The sequence below is a fragment of the Chinchilla lanigera genome, unplaced genomic scaffold (genome assembly GCF_000276665.1).
Source record: "Chinchilla lanigera isolate Chin_1 unplaced genomic scaffold, ChiLan1.0 scaffold00064, whole genome shotgun sequence".
In the NCBI taxonomy this organism is placed as follows: Eukaryota; Metazoa; Chordata; class Mammalia; order Rodentia; family Chinchillidae; genus Chinchilla; species Chinchilla lanigera.
In genome coordinates, this window is record NW_004955465.1 from 6,486,700 (window position 1) to 6,512,277 (window position 25,578).

The following is a 25,578-nucleotide window of genomic DNA, read 5'->3' on the forward strand; positions in this document are numbered from 1 at the left end:
CCTCAAATACTCAAACGTCTGACGAACAAATAGCTGGAAGGCTGTGTAGTGAACAGCTGCAGAATGAATCGTGTCACTGCCGGCCGGTGCTGAGAAGAATGAGCTGTGGCCGGGGAGCACACCCACCCCCGCAGCAGCGAGGCTCCCTTTCATATAAACCACGGCCGTGTAACCAATGACTCTGGACAAGGAAAGAAAAAAACACTTCCCTGAGTTTGCCCAAAGTGCCTCATAATCACGTAAAGGTCACGCATGTGCCTCACAGTGAAGTATTTAGAATGCTTCGGAGTCGGGCGTGGTGGCACACGCCTGTAATCTCAGCATTTGGGAGGCTGAGGCACGAGGACCTTGCAAGTTCAAGACCAGCGTGAGCTACACTGTGAGCTCAAGGTCAGTCTGAACTACATGGTGAGACCCGGTCTCAAAAAAAAAAACAAAAAAACCCCAAAACGATGCTTCTGAAACATATTTTACAGGAGAAAATACATATAAAAATAAACATCCCTATGAAGTTCTTCACTCCGTAAATCCTCTGTCCACTGCAGAGTTGGTGACGGCCCGGGCGGTCGCTGGGGCGCAAGGACACAGGCGCTCCGCCGCGCGGAAGGGGCTGGGCGTGGCCACGCCTGCGCAGCTCCCCTATTTGCCTTTCTTGGTCTTGGCGGTCTTCTCCTTCCTTTTCTTCACATGCTTAGGAATTTTGTTTTTCCTTTTCTCTCTCTGGGCCTCCTTGACCATCTTTTTTCTTTCCTGGGAAAACACAAACCAAAAATCCCATCAGTGCATTCATTTGGAACACTATATGTGTGTTACTTCCGCTGAGTAATCACCTACACACGGAAGGAGAAAAGAGTATAATTTTAAAAAAAAGAAAAACTGTGCGTGGGTTGGTGGTGGAAACCAAGGTAAATTTTTGAGCTTTTGCGGGGCGCAGTTCTGAGGACTGAACCCGGTGCCCTCGCACTGCGCTGCAACCCCAGCCCTTTCACTTTGAGACAGGGTTTCATTAAGTCGCTAAGTTGTCCAGGCTGGGCCCAAATTTGTGATCTTCCTGCCTCAGCCTCCCAGAACGCTGGGATTACAGGTGTGCACTACCACCCCCAACTTTGAGCTCTCTCACAGAAATGCAAAGACAGCCAGCGCATCAGAAATACTGCTACGGTGAATGTGATCAGTGTGTGTCTAGAATGAAGCAGTGAAGTCTAACTTAAACAACAAGTGTCTCTGTGGATGCGACTGTTCACAAGTTCCATGTTCTAACAGAAACGAAGGCTGCAAAGAGACAAAACGTTCGCCTCCGGTGGACAGAGCAATATCCTAGCAGTGGGGTCTGTCTCTCCCGAGTCTTAGGACCCTAAGTTGGTAAGGCCGAAAGGGTTAAACGGTGACTGAGGAGTAAGCGGCAGCGGCCGTGCCCCACAGCCTCTCACGTCTGGGTGAGGGTGAAGGGCGCGGGCAGGCGCTGGCTCTTCGCGCTTCGCTGCAGCACCGCTCTAACGCAGCCCGTGCGCGCGGGACCGACCACCGCTGCCGCTCAGTGTGCTGGGCTGGGGGTGTCCAGAGCTCCTCCCAGCAGCTCAGACCTCAGACGGCGCCACCCCTAGAACCAAGGGTCCCCCTTAGGGTCTGAAGCTGTAATCACAGGCACCATGGAGCTCAGCCCGATCCTGAGCAGACAGAAAAGAGGGCAGCTATGCCGCTGGGGCGCTGGGGCGCCTGCCCACCTTCCTGTCCACGTCTGGGTCCGTGGTGTGCTTCTGGCCCCGCGCGTGGCCCCCCTGCTCCTCAGAGTCACTGTCGGAATTCAAGGAGCTCCCTGCATCTTCGGAGTCAGAACAAGTCTTCTCCTGATCTTCCTTTTCTAGGAGTGCAGGTACCTTTAAATTATTACAGAACCACGTTACTGAAAGCCAACTAGCTCTCTGGCACTATTAAACATGTCAGTGTTAGAATTCCAGTTTTAACGTTGCAGACATACTCTGAAAAATAATATCAAAACAGCAGGAATGATACAGAGAGAAAGCTCACTAACAGCCGTTCCAGGGGGCCCAGAACACACCCAAGTGAGGGCGTGGGCTTCCCAGGCCCTGAGATCAGCACCAGCACTGTCGCTGCCCTCCACACATAGGAGGGGCAGGCTGGGCTGCGGAGGGACCGGAACCACGCCCGCGCCTCGCAGCTGGAGACTTATCCGTGTGCCCTCGGCTGTTTCCCTATGAACTTCATTTCTACCAACAAACCAATGCAATCAAGAGGAAAGACAATCTTTGGCCAAGAAAATTTTTTATGTTTCTGGAAATTCAGCTTTTTTTTTTAAAGCAGAAGAAAGCAGTTTTTAAAAGAGGGTAGTTTCTTTATATAGTAAGATCTTTAAAAAAAATAAAAAATAAAGTAAGATCTTTAAAGGCAATTGTACAGGGGGCTGGGGATTTAGCTCAGCGGCACAGCGCCTGCCCCACAAGCACAAGGTCGTGAGTTCGATTCCCGGTACCAGAAAACAAACAAACAAAGGGAATTGTACAAAAAAATGTCCTGGCTGGTTGTAATAAAATCTTCATCTTCTAAACTCTAAACACTAATTCCATATCACTTCCTGTTACGAACTGAGCTTGGTGGCCTATAACCCCAGCGTGCTGCGGGGCTAAGGCAGTGCCCACAATTCGGTTCTTCCCAGAGAGAAGCCAGCCAACTGTCAAAAAGCAGAATGTGCCCCTCCATTTAAGCAGTTAAGAGTTTTAAAAGAGAACTGCTTTTATTACTAAATTAAAATTACTTAATCACTGCTTGTCTAAAATGTAACACAGAGCAAGACTGCTTTAAAACACAGCAATTTAATTGTAAAACCATTTGCTTTCCGTTTTATGTCCATCAGTTTTACAGAACCACGAACACACGCTCTTCTTACCTTCTGAACTCCTGACAAATCTTTCTTCAATCCTGTGACCGTCTGGTACAGAATCTTGCAGCCAAAAGGGAAAGACCACCAGAATCAGCATAGATTCGACAGACACATTGCACAATCAAAAACACTGTGGCTGAAGGACTGGCACAAATACAGACTATTATGGGTGTTACTCGTGTCCCCACGCAGGCCAAATCCAATCTGGCACCTGGTGGTTCTTACATATAAGCATTTGCAATCTGCTGATGCACGGTCTGAACCCCGTGAAGCGAAATGGTATCTCTTTCCCCAGATAAGCTCTCCTTTTTCCTGTTAGCATACTACCACAGGCTACATTCAGCTATTACCAAAGGCATTTTTAATTTCATGAACGAACGTTCTGGTGAAATTTTTTATCTTGATACTTATGGACCAGCTTCAATTTTGCTTCTTGGCTTACAAAGCCTAAAATATTTACTGTCTGGCCCTTTAATACAAAAATTCATCCCAAAATACACACGTTAACGAAGTGTGTATGTCGACAGATCCAGGGTAACCCCTCACAGCTGGTCTCCCGGGAAACCCTCACTCTTGCGTAATTACTTTGCGGGGCTCAGTTACATGCATCTCGCCCTCATACACACACCCTGCCTCCTTGTGTACCCAGGGAACAGGGGGACACGTGCACACAAAGGGGATGTGCGCATCCTGCTAGCTCAGAGCACGCACTCTGGGCCAAGGAGCTCGGGACGGGTTCGGGACGGGCTTGCACAGGGCACAGCTCACAGACCCAGCTACTCACGTTGTCCTGCTGTGCATTCATGGCCATGTCCTCCTCCTTTAGCTTCATCATTATATCCATGTCCCTTTCATAATTCTTCACTTCGTTCAAGGTTCTGGGAATATATGCTCGCTTAAACACCTGCAAGATGGTGGGGGAGCCGAATCAACATGGTTAGTGGCCTGCATCCGCCGGTCCCTCAGTCCCCTCACCCCTACAAGCCCCGGAGGAACCTGAGTCTACCACCAGCTCCCATGAGAACTCAGCCCAGCCAGCTGCACGCACTGGTGCTGCCAAAAGCAATCTGCTACTAATCATCCAACACTACATTTTTTGTATGTTTTATTTTAAGGAAAAAATTCCCATTAGTACAGGTCTAACGTTATCCTTCACTCCTCCCACTCCTGTGCATCCAGAACGCTCCTCTGAGGAGGTGGGAGAGCGACGGCAGCTGCTGCAGGGGACGGCTCCCAGCTGGCTGCCTGGCCGACTCAGGCGACTCACACCAGGCGCGGTGGTGGTCCCAGCATTCAGAAGGCTGAGGCAGAAAGATCACTGCGACTTCCAAGCCAGCCTGGGCTACACAGTCAATTCAAGGCCCACTTGCACTACAAAATGAGACCTGGTCTCCAAAAAACCCAAAGCAACAACAAACAAACAAAAAACCAGAGGCACCTCTTATCAGCCAGCACACTAAGAGGTGCCAGAATTTTAAAAAGCAAAAAGCCTGCGAGTCCTTTTTGAAAAATATCCTGACTTCCTCCTACACTAAAACAAAGTTTGTTTTCAGCAAAGGTTTGGTATTTAAAATCTACAGTATGTATGAAATCAACTTTAAGTAGCTTAAAACTTCAAAACCACCCTCACAATCATCTGGGAAGTGAACTCAAGAGTCTTTGCCCTGAGCTCCACCCCAGCCCCTTCCAAATTTTATTTTGAGACAGGGGCTCGCTTAGTGATGACTAAATTGCCTGAGCTGGGCTCGAACTTGCAGTCCTCCTGCCTCAGGCTCCCACAATCTTGGGATTACAGGTGTGCGGCACCACAGCCAGCTCAGGCTTTTGCTTTTTGATTCACACACTCCATCTCTTTAGTTTTTCTCCTCTAGGACAATGGGGTAATAGACTGGTGCGTGAAACAGAATGAAATGTAACTTATTCAGCTTAGCTCAGTTAAGTTACGCACTATAAAATCAAGGCATGCTCACCAGCACATACACGTGCTGTATGTGTAAGTAAACCTCAGAACACAAGAGTCCCTTCAGCTGCGAACAGAGAACAAACCCTACCTCTTCGTCCACATGATCTTGGCTGGATCTTTCTTCCTTAGTCCTCTGAGAGGCTATTTCCATGGCCTTTGAGAGAAAACAAGAGGTCATTCTCCTCTCCTTGGACCCAGACAAGGTGTACGCACTCCCCAGTTTCTGTCTGAACTTATTCCAGTCGTCACAGGTATTATCTCGTCACGTCATGCTTCTCAAAGGACTTAGTGAGCTCGGATGGTGCAGGTTTTCCCTATAGACCTGACCAAAAAGGCTGCCAGTAACAGAAAAACAGATGCAGCAAAGGTGGGGTGCATGCCATGGGGTACTGTGAGCCTCAAAAAAGAAAGAAACCTTGTCCGACGCTGCAACATGGATGAACTCTGAGGACGCTATTCTAAGTGAAATAAGCCAGTTACGTCAAAGTCAAACACCGCTGACTCTATTTACAAGAAGCACCAAGAGCGGCAGATTCCCGAAGGCAGGAAGCTGTGGTGCTGCCAAGGGTGGGAGATGTGTAGGCGGGGCAGAGTTCCCGTCTGGGATGATGGAAGGTTCTGAACACGCACAGCAGTGTTGCACAGTGAGGCTGGCGAACTTGACGCCACTCAACTGCACATTTACAAATGGCGACAACAGGCCTGGGGACGCAGCTCAGCGGCAGAGTGTTGGCCTAGCATGGGCAAGGCCCTGGGTTCAAATCCCAGCACCACAAAAACAAACAAAATTGCTGGAATAGTGAATTTTATGACAACTTTAAAAAATTCTATCTTCAGGAAGGCTTCTCAGGAACATGGGAAAATTGGTATCAAAAAACGAGCAGGTCTCCTACTAAATGTTCATGAAGGCTGACAGCCCATGCAGTCTTGCCAAATGGTCGGCGTTAAGGAACCTGGTTTTTCTACTGGCTCTTTTGTCCTTTCTTTGGCGACGGGGCATCTCTCTGTGTTGCCCCACTCACTCCTGAATTTGTCGCCTCAAGCAACCTCCATCTCAGCCTCCCAAATGGCTGGGACTTCCAGCACAGCCAGCTTATGCTGTATTTTTTACTCGGCTGTGACATCAGGCTTACGCAGCTGTCACAGTGAGGAAATTACACCAAGCAGTGTGAGCTTCTCAATTCTGCTGCTCTCGAGTCTCCCTCCGCGCCCACCTCACCTTAGCGAGGTAAGCGTCCATGTTCTCGGGTGTGATGGACGGGTCTGTGACGAACTCGAAGAGCTCCCGCACGGTCATCACCGCAACGGCGTGCTTCAGAAAGAAATCTGCCGGGAGGAAAACGGTGACGATAGTTTCATAAGGGAAAAAGTTATTCCAAGTACTGTAGAGAAAAACAAATGCATGCCACCTCCCAGTCCATGCTTCACGGCAGGGGACAAGCTAGTGACAAGTGGGGGATGGAACTCAGGGCCTCATGCACGCCAGACAAGTACCTCCCCTGAGATTTTACATCCCCAGCCTAACTGGGTACAGCACACAGAGGCACAGACAAGCTGGTGGGAAGCCCACCTCCGCCTCACCGTTCACGTTGGTGCAGTCCTTCCGCAGGAACTCCAGGGCATGCGGGTGGTCGTGCTCCACAGACTGAGACACGTCAATGATGTGCACACCGCCCCCGTGGTACCTGTGGGCAGAGACCACAGGCCGGGGGCGCTATTTTATTGCATCCTTTGTTTTAAGGAATTCTATTCTTCAGAATATGGGAAACAATTCACAAAATGACCATGCTGGCTAAGTCAGCCTGACTTACGCGAGACGAGAGCTGAGAAAAGTTCCCAAGCCCATTCACACAGAACACAGTCAGTTCTGCGATGAAGGTCACTGCGGCAGGGACCACAGCGTACCTGTTACCACGTGGAAGCCAATGCCACAACTTTACAATTTAGGGTGACTTCATGGATTTTGTCTATTGTTTTAAAAAGGTCATGGGATGACATCTGGGCGGCTCTGAAGGACAAACCCCACTCACAGCATGTTAAATTCGCTGAGATCTGCGTGGACGAGCCTGGCATCCTGATACATTCGCCTCATGTACTGAATGACCTGTAGATACAGCTCCCGAGCCTTGGATTCTGATAATGGGACATTTTTCAGGAGTGGTGCAGGCCTTGAATAAAAAGAGAACAAATCAAGACAAAATGAGCAAGAACACATTTTCCTCCCTCAAACTACATCGTTACACCCACTTCTCTTCTATGCCTCAGGTGTGGGGATTTAGCTCAGCGGCACAGCGCTTGCCGGGCAAGAGTAAGGTCGTGAGTTCGATTCCTGGTACAGGAAAAAAACAAACAAACAAAAAAACCACAACAAAAAAGAATTCTTCTATGCCTCATCCTGTGAACTGTATATGGTACAGGTCAACTCACTACATCTACCCCATTCCGGGAAGCTCTCAAATGGGTGCTTTCCAGCGCACCGAATGAAGTATCTCTCAGAACAGTGTTAACTCTGTTATTCTGAAGCATTTTCCAACTTCAAAAGTTAAACTGCTAACATGTGTGCATTAAGACAGTGGAAAAGATTCACGCAAGGAGTGAATCAAATGGGAAATTCATATACTAAATAATTCAAAGCCCTTAAACATGCAGGTCTACGCATGAAGTCCTCAGGTGTACGTATACTTACATGTCATCTTTACCAATGAAACCCATGACGAGAACATGACTTCTTAGCATTATTGGTTCGGGACATGGTATCTCTGCTGTGTTTAACCTGTGGTAACACATAAGAGGCCAAGGAAATGGCGAAAAGGCATCTAAATGAATTAAGGGAGCAACAGTGCAGCCTCCCAACTGTAACAGCATATTCCATAAAGCCTAAGACACCAGTGATTTAGATCGGTACCAATACGCACCACGAAGAAAGACAAAACACTGGCTAGCCAACAACCACACCCCGTCACCGGTAACAGTCACTCCAATTCTAGAAATGTTAAACTGTGGGAAATGCACGCCTTAGAATGGATGAAATAAAGCAGGCATATCCACACTTATCTTTTGAGTTGATAAGCCTGAAAAATGCTCAATAAGAATTGTTGGACTCATACCTAACAGCTAGCAGATCACAAGAATTCAAAAGAACTTCACAACAGGTAATACCTGCTTAACAGTCCGTTATCCAGGGAGAGTGTCTGTGTATAACATATACAGGCTAAAAGACCCTGGAAAGGGGAGGGAGAAATTGCTGAATTTTAAGAAATCCTGATCGCAACAAGGTATGTGGCTTTTCTTACTCTTGTTGTATCCAAAACTGGACTGAAATTTAAAAACTGATGGAATAACATGTGCTTAAATCTAAAGAAATGACATGTCTTCATCACAAGCAGTTGTGTCACTCTCCTGCTGAAAACCTACAGCAGCTCTAAACGTTTTCACACGGCTTACAAGGCGAGCAAATGGTTAGCTTTACTGAACACACGCATGCTGCAAAGCCATCTCATAGAGAACGGGTAGTTAAATTGTTTAGAAATGTGTTTCTGCTGCCTCGCTCAGCAACACTAAGTGGCCCCAGCAAGCCCCTCTCTGCGGGCAGAACTGCGCCTCGACCCGTTGGCGGGTGGGCAGAAGGCGCCCCACACCCACTCACCTGATCAAGTTCCTCATTTCTTTCTCTGCCCAAGTTTTCACCATTTTTCTAGGGTTTCCTTTACAGTAGCCATGACGAAACCTTGAACAAGGAAAGCACTCGTTATTGCACCATTCCACTGTTCTCATTTAATGTTTCAAGAGAGAAATTAAAGCCACTGGGAAAAGAGAAATCTGAGCTCACCTGAACTCCCCGCTGACATACTTATCCCGATCTTTGAACACCAAAATAGAAGTTTTGTAAATTTTGATTGCTCTGCTCTCCCCACTTGGCGTGCTGGCATGGTATACATTAGCCTATTTTAATCAGAAACAAACAAAGATTGTGTGAGTGCTTACTTCTCCAAGGTACTATATTTGATTCTAACCCCCAAAGTCAAGAGAGATGAAATAATACCCAAAGAATACCACTAGATCTGGGAGATTTGTTAAAATATGAAACATCAGGTCAAAACACACAGTCATTCACCGGGTGACTGTACATATATAGTAAACCCTATGTATACACCTATATGAGAGAACTGGTTTCAAATCTTTGTATCTCAAGTATACAAAATATTTTAAAATATTCTTATATCTAATAATTCTTATACAATGAGCTGGTAATTTAAAAATACCATATTTGCCTTTTTCTATATCCATAAAAAAAGGAAAAAGTTTGACTCACAGAAATGAGACCATAAACCCCTACTACATAAACTGCTATTGTGTATACGGGGTACTGGGGATTGAACCCAGTGGTACACTATCACTGAGCTATAGTCCCGGCTCGCTTCACTTTTTATTATTTTGAGACAGGGTCTTGCTGGTTGCCTGGGCTTGAATCTGCACTCCTGCCTCAGCCTCCCAGACTACTGCAATCATAGGCCTGCCCTGCCACACCTGGCTTCCATAGCAACCTTTTAGTGAGAACTCAGGCCTGCAACAATCTCACCATGTAAGCTTACTGCGGGGCACTCAGGGATAAAGTGACAGAAAGCAGCAACTGTACTAAAAAGGACAGTTATTTCTACAACTTCCCACCCAGTCATAACTATTAACAAAGCCAGCCAGCTTCAGAAACACTGCAGTGAAGTAAGTGCCTGGGCTGCACGGCTGTCACGGTCTCCTTCTCTCTCTCATCTATCCCCGGGTCTTGTGCCCGCCAGTGCTCTGTCACTGAGCTACACTCCCAGCCTCTTATTTTCTCTTTAAAGGCACAATTTATTTACTAGTGCCGATGTCTCAGGTGTTTTCTGAAATAAGAACACTAACATGAAAACACTCAGTCATGCAAAGAAAAGCTCACTTCTTTTCCTGTGCTAATGCAGCCATTTATCTCTGATATGATCCCTCTTGTCAACAGCTTGAATAAAATCATTCTCGTCCTGGGATCCAAAACCTAGAAAGAAACGCAAAAATGGGAAGTCCAGAAGATGTTCCAAACAGCATTAAAACAACATCACACCGCAGAGCTTCCAGGCCCGTGCTGCTGTGGGAGGCTCAGGAGTCAGGGATTGTCTTCTCTTGGATTTTTAGTAGTTCATGTAAGGGAGGCGGAAGCCAAAGGAACCAGGGACCTAAACCAAGACGTTCATCAAGTCATAGAAATCAAAGCCTCTCAATGTGAGGGAAGCAGAAATGGACTTCAGACCAAGTCAATGAACAGAAATATAACGCCAACCACCGAAGTAATTTTATATTCGCTTGTCACTATATTAAAAGAAATAAAAACAAGCGCGATGATTTTAATATATCTTATTTAACTCAATATATCTAAAACTATCACTTAAGCACATAATCAATATAAAAAGTCATTAACAAGATATTTAACTTTTTTTAAAAAAGTCTAAGTCTTCTGGATTTGGTGTATACCAGCCGGGCAGCTTTAAACCAAGGTCCAGCACTCTATGGCCCATGGGCCAAATCTTGGCTACTGCTTGTTTTTCTACAGCCTCCCAGCTAAAAATGGTTTTGACATTTGAAAGGCTTGTAAAAGAGATCATTCAACAGAAACTATACACGAGCTGCAGAGCCTAAGTATTCACAAGTTGGCTCTTTCAAGAAAGAGTCTGCAGGTGTCTGCTACACGAGTGAATCAGGGTAAGTCTCCTCCAAAATCAGACTGTCAAGCTTTTTTCTGAGTTGAGGATCTCTAAAAGTTACCCAGGATCATCTCAAATCTGTGGTCTCAAGCGATCCTCTTACCTCAGCCTCCCAAGTACCTGTGACCACAGGTACACCCCAAAAGTATTCTGTCTTGGTAAAAAAGATTTCAACGCCCTCTTAAAGAATTTAAAGGCAAAAAATGTAAAGCCTGTTTTTGTCACTCTCTAAAACTGAAGCAGCTTGGTGTGTGTGCAGTTTCCAAGCACAGCAGCAGTAACTCTGCGTGGCTCAGAGGACCCATCCAGCACTGCAGAGTGAGACAGGGCAAACCGGTTCAAACCTCAACACATTCAGGGTCACACACTCAGTGAGGTGGACGAGTTACACCACCAGCTAAGGTTTCCATAAAGAAAACAACCGTGGCTGACGAAAGGCCTAAATGCGAAACTGCAACTCAAGAACAATGAAAGCAAAGCGAGCCCACGCCCACGACTGCTCTGCTGCAGAGGTTCATCCGGACGGGGGCTGGCAGGGGGCAGGGCTCTAGGTGGGACTGCACTTCTGCAGAATTCGTAGGGGAGATCTGTAAGGGGTGTATGAAAGAACAGCATAGCAATGTCTTAAAAAAAAGTAGGGAATGAAAAACCACAGACTTACAGGCAAGCATCTTTCTTTTTAAAAACATGGAAAGTAAGACTCAACTGATATACTCTATTACTCAAAATTAATTTTGAAATAGAGAAAAGATCTCCTCAGTTATTTTAGGGCCTGAAAATTAAGGCTGTACCTCATCTCTCTGAACTAGGCCACCTATTTTGCTTTCAATCACAAAAACAAATCACACAAAGGCCGGACATGGTGGTACACTCATGTAATTCCAGCAGTTGGGAGGCTGAGGCAGGAGGATCTCTGAGAGTTCAAGGCCCAGCCTGGACTACAAAGTGAGTTCAAGGTCAGCCTGAACTGCATAGTGAAATATCTCAAAAAGACAAACAAAAAACAAGACAAAACCCAAATCACACAAAAGAAATTATAGGACACTGAACACACAAACCCAGACCTTACTCAAAACCACTGGAGGGGTGCTATTCCTTTGGGGGTGAGGTGGATGATACAAAGAGTATTTACGTCTTAAGCCAAGGGTCTGTAGGTAAAGAAACTACTATCTGAAATGCTTGTGCATGTGTATGGGCGGGAAAAAGGGACAGTAGGTAGCAATAGCTCATTTTCTTCATATCAAAAATCTGAACCAACGGTAACATCCAGTCACCTCCCTGCGAATGTGGCAAAGTTAGGAGTCAATTTCCTTCCCTCTTAAACAGAAAGAATGAAACACATAATTTCTGAAAGAAAGAGATTTCTTTTTTCTTTTTTTTTTTTTTTTCAGTACTGGGAATCAAACTCATGACCTCACACTTGCCAGCCAGGCACGGTGCCGCTGAGCTAAATCCCCAGCCCAAGAAAGGGATTTCAGTGAGAAATATGAAAGCATTACCCTTCTCTCCCCTCTCACACTGCTTCATGGCAGATAATCAATCTATTTTCTGGGAAAGCTTATGGAACTACCGCAGGCCTTACTCAGGAGAGTCTGATGATCTCTCGGCTTCTGAGGAGGTGAAAGTACTGCATGGTGGTTTCACAGGCCATGAAGGAACTATGACTGTGATTCATCAACTAATGGTTCTACTCTAAAGCCAAATGTTGATTTCTAAGTACAAAACTATAAAAAGTAGTAATTTCACATAGGAGTAGCTTTAGGTAACATTCGCATTAAGCAAGGATAAAAGCAAACTATAAGCCGAAGAGGAAAGAAACGCCTATTTAAATAAAAGCTTACAATATATATAAATTGTACCTGTTCTACAGTTGCTCTGTCTGCCTTATCTTTGATGCGATACCTAACCAAAGACAAAAAGTATAGTTGACACATTCAAAATTCAGTGAGAAGCCAAAATAAAGCTTCTAAGTATACATCATTTTGTGAGAATGCCTAAGTAGTTTCTTTCATAACACTATTTCATGATTCAACCATAGACTCTTTACCCAGGGACACTTCCTTCATTTCCCCCAAGTGCACACAAGAAACGCCCCTCCGTGCTCCAGGAGCGCCAGTGAAAGGGAAGCAGGAGCAAAGTGACAAAAAAATAGCCAGCCTGTCTGTCCTCCAAATCTTGTATGAGTCTAATAGCACGGAATTAAGGTTACGTATTTGTAAGACTTTCTCTTTAGAGTCTTCAAATGCAGACTCTGCTCTGCTTCAGCTCTGACTCACCGCAGCCCTTGAGCCCTAACAGATTCAAACACGAAGGAACAGACACGCCAGCAAGTAGCAAGAGGCTAGGCGGTTTCTCTAAAAGCTGTTTCTTGAACAAAACAATAAAGCACAAAAAATTTTGGCTTTTAAGGCAGTTCTAACACTACCTAGTTGTAGGTAAGTGTTATTTTCTATAACAGTGATAATAAAGTTTAGCCAGATCTTAAAACAATTTGCTTTGAAAAGTATACATAAAAACAGTTCTCAGTTATAGCGTTATTTTTAAAAATACTTCATGAAAGGAAATCATTCTTAATAAATTCTGAAACAGGACCAGTTTGCACATTTAGCCTAACTGAAAGCTACAAACACACCATTACCCCTATAGAAGCAACCTGTGACTTTTGCAAATTATAGTTTTATCATACATTTCCTTCAGATTCATTTAGTATTTTTAAATTACCATTGTATAAGCTATCCCATTTAAGCTAAAAGGAAATAATTTTGTTACTCAGTCTAGAGTTCATCCCTATCACCCATATTTTATAATTAAAATATTACTTACATGTCTGCTTCCTTTTGTCTAGACTTCTCAGTGACTTTGTTTATGACAGAATCAGTAACATTTAGCTTATCTAAAAATAAAAAATGCATCATGTAAATAATACATAAAGACATTAACAGCCCCTCTGAAAAAAATACTATCCTTTTTCCCTCTTCCCTTCTGTATTTCCTAAATATTACACAATATGTATTATATAGTTTAGTTACGAGAAATACTTGATTTTTTAAAGCACTAAATCCGGTTTTCTTCATAGCACTGTCACCACTTTCATTACTATAGCTATAATTTTCCAGCCAGAATTCTATAGAACTCTAGATATAGAAATACCTCAAAAATACTGAGTCTACATATTAAATTACAGCCATTTGTTAATGTTTTGTAGATATTTATTTATTTATTTATTTTTTGGTTCTTTTTTCCGGTACCGGGAATCGAACTCACGACCTTGCACTTGCCAGGCAGGCAACTGTGTCACTGAGCTAAATCCCCAGCTCCCTCTTTTGTAGATAACATAATGGCCTGAATACCAAGTTTAACTCTGAAAACATTCAAGTTACAAGTCCATGAGAGCAATGAAGATTGAACCAGTGATGACAAACCCTTTAAATACCAAATGCTAAACTGTAACCCAAAACCCACTTATATATCTTCAAAGTGCCAGCACTGCAATTAAACCTGAATACTGAAGTTTTGGATTAGAAAAAACAACTCATAGATTAACATCTTTCATCTTAAAAGAAAAACAGTAACGTGTGCCAGAGCTTCCCCACAACTGCCCTAAATACCGATAGTCATTCATGCAGCATTTGTGGGCAGTTTATATAACAGATACTGCTCTGGGTTTATAGTCAAAAGAAAGGTGATTTTGCACTTTTTAAGATGTGGTGGTTCAAATCAGCATTCGGATTCCCTACATTCAACAGCTTAGTAAATGATTAACATCTACAAAAACAGTCTCGAGTAAAACAAACCAGTATTTTCAATATGCTATTTGCTTTGAAAGGATCTTATTGCAAAATCTAACACAGGACAAATGAGAACACGCATAGGTACCCCTAGCTTCACATTCCCACAAGAGATGAGCAAACAGAACAACAAAATGTGTCAGCCGGCCTCCCTAAAGCCCTCCCTTTACATCGCTGAAAGTTTCAATTTCTCTCAGCCATAATATTGAATCAATAACACATGACTCATCATTTCTTGATCCAATAAAATTACATAATACTTCATGGTTTTTGAAGAATTTCCTTGTAATATATTCTATAAACTCACCTAGATTAATTTTATTCTCAAATTTCCGTAAAACCTTGTCAGCTGGAGTAGACATTTTGGCCGCACTGCAGTTGGAAGTCTGCCTATTTGCCTACAAGAAATGAGTTTAGAAAAAGAAGAATCAAACTATATCATGTACAGGCACGAATTCCTGATGATGAATATGATCATTATGCATATCCAAAATGTACCGATAAACTCAATTTTAAAAAGGAAAAAAAGAAATGAGTTCAGAGTTCAAGGCGCTAGCTAGTTGCAAATGCAAACCTAAGTCCTTAGGGAGCTAGTTCAGCCCCATATACCACCAGCAGCTCAGCCTGCACGGTCTGCCCCGCCTTGGCAGCCGCGTGCGAGGTGAGGTAGCCCTCTCTGTGTGGAAGAAGTTGGCCTGGGCGGCCAGGGACAGTAGGTGCAGATGTGTCTCCAAGTCGCCTGCCCACAGCATCAGTGAGCCCATCATGGTCCCGGCAGGAAAGTTTATTCACGAAGACCAGCCACTGGCCCTGGGCTCTGATGAACTCTCACTCAATGCGAACTCCGACTTGGGGGCTGGCTTTGCGCTAGCCGCTCTGTACTTGTGCAGGCTCCAGCAGAGTGCATCCAGATGGAGTTGGCCCCCTTGCTGGTGAGCACGCGCACCATCTGCAGCGGTGTAGGGAGCCAGGTGTTGTGGCAAAGGTGCTTGAGAATGGAGATGTGTCGTCCCAGCTCTGGCGCATGCTGCGGCACTCGTCGTGGGCCAGCACACCCCTGCTGATGGATGCCCAGCCAGGGCCTGGGCGCTGCAGCCCACACACCCCCGCTTGCAGCCCCGTATGGGGCATCCTCAGCAGTGACACAGCCACATGCGGCGGTGTGGGTCTGGCAGGGCCCAGGCTGGGCTGCACACGCCAGGCCAACTGTCTGTCTGGGAGCTGGCCTGGACCTGCCATGCCCGCCTGCCCCCTTGCCTGCCCGCTCGCCCTTGTGCACCCTCTGCCCCAAGCTGCCCCACTGTGCTGCAATGCTCTCCCCACCCCCTCAATCCTTTCGCTAAAAGGCCTTTGTGACAGAAGGTTAAAGTTACTGACTAGAACAAAAGAGGCCACAATGTTTACTTCTCGATGTATTTTTCACTACGATAAATGACAATGAAAATGTACTTTTCTACCCTGAGTGGCCTATAGATTTAACACTTAAGAATGTTCATTTCTCCCCAGACTGTTCAGTAAAGAGCCAAAACCAACAGTAAACTCATTCTAATAATTTCAGCCTGGGTCAATATCTCAAGAAAGGAAAAGATTCAGGACAAAGTGTGCTGAAGATAAGGCTTAGCACTTAGGAGTGGTGTTACAGGGGCTGGGGATTTAGCTCAGCGGCACAGCGCCTGCCTGGCAAGTGGATGGTAGTGAGTTCGATTCCCACTACTGGAAAAAAAACAAACAAACAAAAAAACAAAGAGTGGTGTTACACACGATTTACAGAAGTGGAAATCAGTAACGGCTGCGGCTACACAACAATATAACCTGAGAGAAATTCTTCAGTTACTTAATTCTTGAACCACAAAAGTCCCTTTAAAAAAGACAGCAGAGACCATGAAGCTGTACCTGTGGGTTACTCCCTCCACTCCAGGCAGAGCCCTTGGTGAGTTTTCCAACTCCGTCATCCCAGTCCCAATCGTCGTCGTCATCATAGTCCTCCTCTTCTTCCTCCTCATCTTCTATCTCACCTTCCCCCTTCTCGGTCATATTACTTTGAAGATCTTTAAATAGAATGCCATCTTCTGCTTTGATTGTCTTCAAATCTGTATTTTCACTAGAAATAACAATGTTTTGGCTTGTTTACATACTCTCTAAGTGAATATACATATATATTCACTTATGATGTAACACACTAAATATATGCTGATAAATCTGCTTCTTCTACATCTCCTAACAAGCTCCACCTTTCTAATATCAATTCTCCTGTTTTTCAGTCATTTGTTTGCCTACTCTTCATGCCCAGCTCCTAGACATGTATACCACATGTTAAGTCTGCTTCTGCTTTACTGAAGTCAGACTGTGTATTCTCTTCCCTATTGAATGCATCAACTCTGATGAGTGGACCAGCTTCAGGAGTAAGTTTAGCACTCCTACTTCAAACTTCACACCACTTTGTAACGGAGTTCCAAGTCACCCTTGTTTACAAAGGGAAGGGGTGGTCCAAACGCCACACATTAGTGGAAGACTAAACATAACAAGAGAAGGGGACTGTTGGGGATACAGCTCAGCAGCTCAAGCAAGTGCCTGCCTGGCAAGTACAAGGTTCTGAGTTCAATTCCCAGTACCAAAAAAATAAAAAAATAACAAATGATAAGAGAAGGGGTACTGTCAAGAGAGAGAAGAGGTTCAGGAAAAAAAAAGCGAGAGAGAAGAGGTTCAGGATGAAAAGAACAAAGCTATCAGATTTTTTGCAGTCTGTGAATTCAGACCCTGTGCTACTGGATTTTCTTAGTTTTTGAAGAGAAGCTATAAATGTGGACATTTGCATAAAATCTTCCACTTAACTGGAATATGGAATTTTTACAACAGTGTGCAAACCAAACAAAATATGTCTACAAGCCAAGTTCAACAGAGGTGGTGCTAGTTTTCATTTTTCATGCAGGGCAAGGGCAGAAATCCTGCAACACGAGTAATATGCACCACTTAAAAACAGATGGGTTTTAAGTAAAATCAGGTATCAATCCCAATTTTGTTAATTAGTAATGGCTCAGGGCTACAAATCCCTGCGGGCAAGGGTAGGAAGAGAACAGAAAATCATTAAATACTTCCTATTTATTATTACTTCGTAAATTAACCCTTCAATTACCAATAACCTAGAGTGGTATGTCAAGTTGTAACTTTGCCCTAGGGCTTTGCGAAAAGCAGCAGGATGTTTTGCAGCATCGCGGGCCTCTATCAACAGATGCACCCCGACGCACACATACACCATCACAAGTCCCTTGGGTAGGGGAACAAAAATCACCCAGTGGAGAACCAATGACTCATCCTCACCCTGCCCTGGATGGATGGTACATTAGAGCACTCTCACTATTCTATATTCACTAGATACACTGGCCTCTTCCCACTTAAATTCTTTCACAAGGACCTGTGTACATTAATCTGTAACCTTGAGACTAGAAAACGCTTCTCATTCATTTCTCTAGCTAAAGCCTACTCATCTTCCCTCTGTCAGCTTACCATCACTTGCTCAGGGAAATCTCTATTCTTCATCCATTTTTTTCCTCTGGATTACTTACTCAATTCTAAAGCTCCTTTTTTTTTTTTGGTGCTGGGAATTGAACTCAGGACATTGCACTTGCCAGGCAGGTGCTGTAACCGCTGAGATATATATCCCTAGCCCCACTTACTCAATCCTAGTAGTGTAATTTGTCTACTTATTTAATATCAGTTTCCCTTGCAAGAGTATGAAGGTCTGCATCAATCGGAATGGTGTTTGCCAGTGTATCCCTACTAATACTAGATCTGACACACAGAAAGCAGTCAACGTGTATCTATTGAAAACATATCCAAGTGATTAATCAAATCTACTTGTAATGAATCTTTATGTTAAATATAAAGTGAAAGATTCTTGAAATTTCAAAATAACTTTCATTTTCCTTATAAGTAGGAGTTACCGTTAATCCTGTTTTCAGACTCCTTATCCAGTCTACCACTAAACTCTGCCACTCATACCTCCAAAGCACAGCTCCATGACCCTACCTCAAGCACCCATCTCTGGCCACTCTCATTCTCCATAACCATATTCTACATAGCAGAAAGATTCCCTGAAATCGTAAGTCAAATGACGTCACCTCCCTGCTACAATCCCTCCTCTGGATTTCTTAAGACCTGACCAATATCTAACTCCTCACCACCACTTGGTAAGGCGCTACCCGACCCCGCCCCTTCTCATTCTCTGTCTCAACCACCAGCGTGCTCTGGGCACCGGCCTCTAGGTCCTCCTTTCACAGCCAGAGGGATCCCACTCTGGAGACTCTGCGTTTGTCCTCCGCTCTTCCTAGGCCCTTCTCGTCGTTTAAATACGGACGTTAGCCCCTGCCTGACCACTACTTCTACAACCACCTATTTTAATTCTGTGCGTATCACACGTTACTACCTAGGTTTTTTTTTTTAATGGTTTGCACCCCCTAAGCAAAGATGAAGTACGACGACAGCAGGGCCATAGCTTGTTCTGTCCATCACTATCTCCAGCAGAAGGCAAACGCTGGCATACCGTAAGTACTGTAATTGTGGCCTGCTGAATGTAGCGCAAAAATCTGTTTCCCGGTTGTTATCCCCAACCCTGCCTCTCGACTAGGGTGGCCGTCCTGGGAACCCGCAGACTCCCTGGACAAGCGGCTTTCCCGAGCTCGGCCCCGCAGCAGGAGGAAACACCCAGCGGCGACGCCGACTCCCTAAGCCACGAACAAGTGCCAACTCCCCAAGGGAGACGGAGTCGGACTCTGCAGAGTCGGGTCCTCCATGCCCGCCCACCTGTCCGAGGACTCCGCGTCGTCAAACTGGCCAGGAACCACCCGGCTCATCAGGAGCCGCCGATAGTCCATGACGCAGGCCGCCCGCCCCTCCTAGGGCAGGAGTAGCACAGACGACGGTTTGACCTGCGGCCAACCCCCGCTTCGGACCGTTTAGAAGCCCAGAAAGCCAACAGCCAGGCCACGTGCAGGGTCGCTCGCCAGCTCCCAGGACCACCCACTGACCGGAAGTCCAGCTTTCCGGATGTCGAAGCGTCCGGAAGTCCCGCCTTCCGGAAGTCGAGCCCACCGGAAGTTCCGCTCCAGGCGGGGAAGCTCAACTGCCAGAGCTCTCCCGGACGGTTCGCTAGAGGAGCAACTGGCAGGGTCGCACGGGTGTGTGGCGTCAGGTTTCTTGTGCCGCCCATCATGCTTGAAGTTTTTAGGGCCCCACTTAGTCCACAGGCTGTTCCCAGGCGCCGCAGTCCTCCTAGCTGCACCCGGAGCGGCTGTCGCCCGTCCGCGGAGGGTTGCCTGGCGCGCGCGGACGTCACACAGGACGCGGGAGCGACGGGGAGCCCCGCGGTGTGCGCAGCTCGCGGTGGGAAGGCGGAGGCGAGGTTGTCCTGCTCGCTGCCCACCAGCGCGCGGCCACGAGGACGAAATCCTTAGCGCGGGCCGGAGAAGTATGGATCATGGAAGTGAGCACACTTTTGCGTCCTTGAAAGTTGGGTGCGTTTTCAGGTGAAAGTGAGATAAGTGCTTTTGAAAGGTGAAAGTTTGTCATGCGACTGGAAAACAGTGTCAGGAACGCCCGTGACATCTCCGAACGCCTGCATTTAACCCAGTGTAGAATCTCTCCGGAATAGCGAGCCGAGTTGAATACGTGTTTTAAAAATCCAACGTAAGTTCTGCGAAGGACAGAAGTGAAAGATGAGAAAAGCAAGCCTGACTAAAAACATTGGCAGATTGTACAGTGCACCTGGAGGGCTGGGCAGAATCGTAAACAAGTGTGACTACAAGTTCACACACACAGTGTTTTGCTTCTGCATTTAGAAGACAGCAGAGATTTGTCAGATCCCCTTCACGTGAACCCAGAAATATTTATTTGGAAGATAAAGAAAAAGCAGAAAGTTGAGCCTTTCAGCAGTCTGCGTATCCTGCTTGGCTCACATTTTTATATTTTACCAAGTGACTACATAGGTTTGGGAACAACTAATCCTCAGAAAATTGTTAACAATTAAGTAATTTATTCAGGCAAATAGGTAGTGAGTTCAGTTTGAGAGGGAATAAGTCATTAGAATGCAAAATTTATTTAATATTTCTTGTGCAGACAACATGCGCTGGTCTGCGATAGGAGGTAGAGTACTGCAAAGCCGTAAGTAGATTCCTCACAGGCAATTATAATCTGTAGATAAAAACACACCCTCGGAACGGTAATGAGGACTAAAACAGTAAACAAATAGGTTCTGAGTTGTAAGATAGAGATTTAAAGACTAAAAACAGGAATTTGAAAGTAGATAGATGAGTACATGGGGAGGTTTTGAGAGAGAAGCACATACTGGAGCAGAGAGCATTATTTATTTGCAGCCTCGTCTGAGTAGAGCAGGGGGCAGTGTTAGGTAGGTAATGTGGGTGCAGTGTATGAGGGGCCTCCAGGGTCAAGTAGCATTTTGAGTGCTTGGGCATCTCCTGTCTTTGAAAGATGAGCATGTCACACGGATATAGATCAGTGTTAGAGGGGATGGAAGAAAAGGATTGGTTATGGAAAGACAATTTTAAAGGAAAAAGTGGACAGGACTTGGTAACCTAGTATCTGTGGGTGATGAGATTAGAAAGATGCCAAGATCCTCCAAATTTTCACTCCCTAGTGCCTGAGAAAAGAGATACAGTACAGGAAAGGTGTAGGGGAAATACTGACTTAACAGTGTAGAATTTGACTCCATAGTGAGTTTTTAAAATAGAAAGTGTCAAGTAGAAATAGTGTTTTGTGAAATCTAATAGATCTAGAATATTTGGTAAATATCCTTTCTTAACCAAGAAAACCCTTAATTTTTAGAGAATTATTGGATAATGGTCACATAGTAACATTTATCCAGATCAGTAGGTAGTACCATGAAAAATCATGGTGTACTTAGACTAAATTTTCTAATTTTTGGAATAACTTGATAAATGGCATTTTAAAGCTAAGGCAGTGAATTTTGTAGCTTTCTTAATGTGAAGTGTGGGGGAAACTGTGTATGCTAATAAACACTAAAGTTACGTATGTGCCTGTGTTTTTTTAAGAGGCCTTCTATCATTCAGCAGTTAAGAACGAGAACTTTTAAAAGTTTTGGTCATCATCCCTGGCAGCGCAAAAGAAGAAATAAGCCGTGTTCATCACCTTTAGTTCCTGTACATTTTGAAGTGGATGTTTCCCATGAAAATTTAGAAAATATGTCTGAACTGGATACCACACATATCAGTGGTCTTTCTCAAGATTTATCTCGCTCAGAGTCTCCCTCCTGTGTGGAGAGCAGCCCCACTTCATCTGTCCCTCAGGTGTGTCTCACTTGTGAGTCCCGGGAATGTTCAGATGGATTCAGTACCCACATGGTCTTCCATGTGAACGATTCTTCAGACCTGTGAGAACAGTAGAAGGAGCTCCACTGGGCATATGGGGCACAGGGCCTGGTTCTCCAATCCTGTTGGTGTATGAAGAAAGAGTTACAGTTAGAGTGCTAAAACGGATCATTGCTAGCCTGTCATGATGTCCCAGCAGTGCAGCCAGGGGACATGGTCACAACTCTGTCACAGAGGCAGGACAAGAGACCTGACCCCTGGTCTGGAGCATCTTCCACTGTGTCAGTGTGCAGATGATTTGGTTGTCATTTGTAATGACAGTGACACCACCCTACGTGGAAATGACTCCCATACTATGCCTTCATGAAAATTCCTAGTGCCCTTTCTCACAAGATAAAGATCATCATGTCCCAGGGTCTCCATGAGTGTTAAAAATGTTTGACAGTTGGCTAGCAAGAGTATGCAGAATAAGAGAAATCAAGATGTGCCATGTGCAATTAGCTTTTTGTACCTTAAAAATGGACAAATACTGAAAATTTCATGTGACTTAGCCTATACATTGACAAAGCCTTTGCAGGGCTGTCCAGTGATAGGCTAGGAAATGGAATTAAACTGCATTTCATAATTCTACCTCTAGGAAATACTGAAATAAGATACTTATACCAGGAACCACATACATGTGGTCCCAGCACTCAGGAGGCTGAGGCAGGAGAATCACTGTGAGTTCAAGGCCAGCCTGCACTACACAGGGAGTCCCTGTCTCAAAAAATCAAAAAAATTTCAAAGAATTTTAAAAACTAAGATACTTAAAGAATTGTCCATAATAATTAAACATTGGAAACAACATGAATTTTCATAAGGGGCTAATTGAATTACTTTGTAGGTATACAGTAAACATTAACCTTTAATTATATATATATATTTGTTGACAGAAATGGTCACATTGGTCTTACTGGGAGTAGCCATTTGAATGTTTTGTATATGTGATGTTTAGGATTCTTTATGATTAAACACTTGCTAATCAGGGTATAATATACCATGTACCACATTTGAAAAATTGTGTCCTAAATTATATTAGGAGGTTCTTCTTGGATTTCGCAGAGCATTTTATTCTTTATAATAAATTTATGGGCCAAAAAAAACACAAGAAGTTGTCTCTGAAATTTGATGAGTAGTAGAATCCCAAGAAGAGTATGTGAAGTATAGTAGAAAGGCAAATGAATAGGGCTATTTAAAATTTTTATTTGTTTATTTTTGCAGTAGTAAAGATTGAATCTGGAGGTACTGTGCACGCCCAGCCCTGTTTATTTACTGATTGATTGATTGATTGATTGGCTTTGTGAGACAAGGTCTCACTTTGTAGTTCCACTTTACTTTGAACTGACTGTAGCCCAGGCTGGCCTCCAACTCATGGCAGTCCTCCTGCCTCATCCTCCCAGGTGCTGGAATTACAGGCATGTACCACTGTGCCCTGCAATGTTTTTGAGACGTGGTGTTGCTAAATTGCCCAGGCTGCCCTCCAACTTGCAGTCCTACCTCTGCCTCCTGAGTAGCTGGGATTACAGTTGTGTGCTGTTTTATTTTTCAAATGCATTATTATTAATATGTTAAAATTAGGAAGGATGGTCTGAATTAGTGACAAGTATAAAAAGCATTGTTATAAGCTGTAAGTCAGTTTTTATCACTCATCAAGTACATTTAGTACATGAAACAATTCTTTAAAAATGTGATTAGAGCCAGGTGATTTTAATTAGAAATAAGTTTTTAGGACATCATTTAGATCAATATACTTAATATAGTTCATGATAAATGTTTTCCTCAAAATTTTTCCTGATTATTGCATACATAATAGTGTAATGAACACCTTCATCTTAGATAACATTCAGATAACTTTGAAAATAATTTAGTGGTGTCAGTAGTTGTCTCATTATTGGAATTGTTTTATATATCTTAAATGTCAAGAGAATAGATTAACAATTACCCTAAGATGATTAGACAAAGGTTTAACAAGCATCAAAGAATTATCAGTAAGAGATGTATACAATCTGATATATCCCTGGTTATAGTTACATGATTTGACTTGCAAAAAACCTAAAGTATTAAAGCATCAGGTTATTTGTTTGTTATTTAACATTGTGACTGTATTAAATGGTTGTACTAAAAAAAATATATACAATGCAGAAAGATAATAGAAAGCATATTTTATCTGTACAACCAAAATTCTAATAAAAGCCAGGCATGGTGGTATATATCTGTGATCCCAGCCCCTGGGAGGCTGAATCAGGAGGATTGCAAGTTCGAGCCTAGAGTGGGCAATTTAGCAACTTAGGGTGACCCTGTCTCAAAAATTAAAAAAAAGAACTGGGGAATGTAGCTCAGTTTGAAGGCCTTGGGTTTAGTTCCCAGTACTACCCCTGCCAATATATATATATGTGTATATATATATATATATACATATATATAATAAATTAACTGTACATCCCCATTGAGAAGTTTATGTATATCTATCTATATATATATAATAAATTAACAGTGTACATGCACATTGAGAAGTTCATGATATTTGCTTGAAGTATTAATGCCTTTTTAATTAACAGAATGAAAAAAGGGAAAATGAATCTAAACCCACACTTTCTGAGGATATGTGTAGCACACAAGACAATGTGTTAGATGGTGAGTATCTCAGTAATATGCAAAATAGAGAAACAGATTTTTGTGTCCTGTGATAATAACAATAGTATCCAGGTACTGTGCTAAGCACATTATATACCTTATTAAATCTAATCACAAACTATTACGTGAAATAGGGATTTTTTTTTAAAAGTTGAAATAAGGACTATTTTTAATCTTCATTTTACAGATGAGGAGATAAGACTCAGTACCTTGCCTGAGGTCATGTAGCTTTAACTGAGCTGTCAGTCAAGTCCGGTCTCACACACTAGAATTACATGCTATTCAAGTATGTGTTTCAAAATGTGTATGTCAATAAAAATATCTTGAGTCTTACATAGATAGCTGAAAGCTACTTAGGAGTTAATAATATAATGAGACACTTCGCTGATGTTTATTAAAATTCAAATGCTGTATAGAAGTGTTTTTATTTTTAATAATTATAACTAATAATATTAAAATCGAAAGCCTGATTGAAATTACGGAATTCAGTATATGCACAGGTAAGAAATATAAATGGCATAAGGATTAGAAAGTAAAAGAAAAAAATTTAATTTATAAATGTAATTTTCTGCATAGAGAATTCATAAGAACCTAAAATTTTAGAATTAATATGAAAGTTTAGAAGAACTGATTGATTAACATAAAAAACTAACACAATTACAATGTATCAGCAACAGCTTATATAAAAAATAATTTTTAAAAGCAGTATTATCAGCATTGCAAACTAGCGTATCCCAAGAGTAAATCTAACAAATCATGCCATATTTTAATGGAAAAAACTATAAAACTTTCCTGAAGAACGTAAAAAATTATACGTTTCATGTTTGGTATTGTGAAGGTATTAGGTTTCCTTGAGTTATGCATTAATGCAATTTCACTTATCATAAATTGATCCTAACATTCCTAAATAGAAGTGAAAAAAGTTAAAAAATTTTAAAAGTACAATTTTGATAAAAAGCATGTAGAGAATTGTCCTTCTAGATAACAAGATTATTTTTTTTTCAGATACCAAGATCATAAAGTTGTAGTAAATTTAACAATGCATTATGGGCAAAAGGGTAACACTCCAGTGGAATAATTAGAATACAGTCCAAAAATAGATCCACTTATAAAAGTGGACACTTGATATTTGATAAAGATGTCATCATAAATCAGTGGGGGAAGACTAGGTTATTTATTCAGTTTT

At 43.3% G+C, this 25,578-nt stretch overlaps 2 protein-coding genes across 9 annotated transcripts in view; one reads left to right on the forward strand and one right to left on the reverse strand.

Annotated features, from left to right (window-relative positions):
- Positions 1-378: 378 nt before the first annotated feature.
- Riok1 (RIO kinase 1) lies at positions 379-19,409 on the reverse strand. The gene is made up of 17 exons (XM_005398856.2): positions 19,180-19,409; positions 16,273-16,480; positions 14,687-14,777; positions 13,415-13,484; positions 12,451-12,493; positions 9,796-9,888; positions 8,692-8,804; positions 8,509-8,589; positions 7,549-7,635; positions 6,893-7,030; positions 6,444-6,547; positions 6,082-6,188; positions 4,951-5,016; positions 3,684-3,803; positions 2,906-2,959; positions 1,725-1,877; positions 379-750 (listed from the first exon to the last, which is right to left on the reverse strand). The coding sequence occupies exons 1-17, from the start codon at positions 19,248-19,250 to the stop codon at positions 640-642; spliced, it is 1,710 nt and encodes a 569-aa protein (XP_005398913.1). The 5' UTR covers positions 19,251-19,409; the 3' UTR covers positions 379-639.
- Positions 19,410-19,477: 68 nt separating this feature from the next.
- Positions 19,478-25,578, forward strand: part of Cage1 (cancer antigen 1) — a 32,918-nt gene continuing 26,817 nt past the window's right edge. For 3 of the 8 annotated variants that reach the window (XM_013521812.1, XM_013521811.1, XM_005398852.2), the window contains exons 1-3: positions 19,480-19,858; positions 21,444-21,698; positions 24,317-24,392. In XM_013521812.1, coding sequence (XP_013377266.1) covers positions 19,853-19,858; positions 21,444-21,698; positions 24,317-24,392 — 337 coding nt within the window. In that variant the 5' untranslated portion in view covers positions 19,480-19,852. Of the gene's footprint in view, positions 20,062-21,443; positions 21,699-24,316; positions 24,393-25,578 lie in introns of all 8 variants that reach the window. The other 5 variants (XM_013521813.1, XM_005398853.2, XM_013521814.1 and 2 more) reach the window with 4 other exon arrangements.

Excerpts from the sequence above, each read along its gene's own strand:
- Riok1 (XM_005398856.2), bottom strand. The coding sequence starts at position 19,250 with ATGGACTATCGGCGGCTCCTGATGAGCCGGGTGGTTCCTGGCCAGTTT. Across the intron at positions 3,804-4,950 it reads AAGATCATGTGGACGAAGAG|GTGTTTAAGCGAGCATATAT; the intron begins GTAGGGTTTGTT and ends ACCATCTTGCAG. Across the intron at positions 1,878-2,905 it reads ATTTGTCAGGAGTTCAGAAG|GTACCTGCACTCCTAGAAAA; the intron begins GTAAGAAGAGCG and ends AATAATTTAAAG.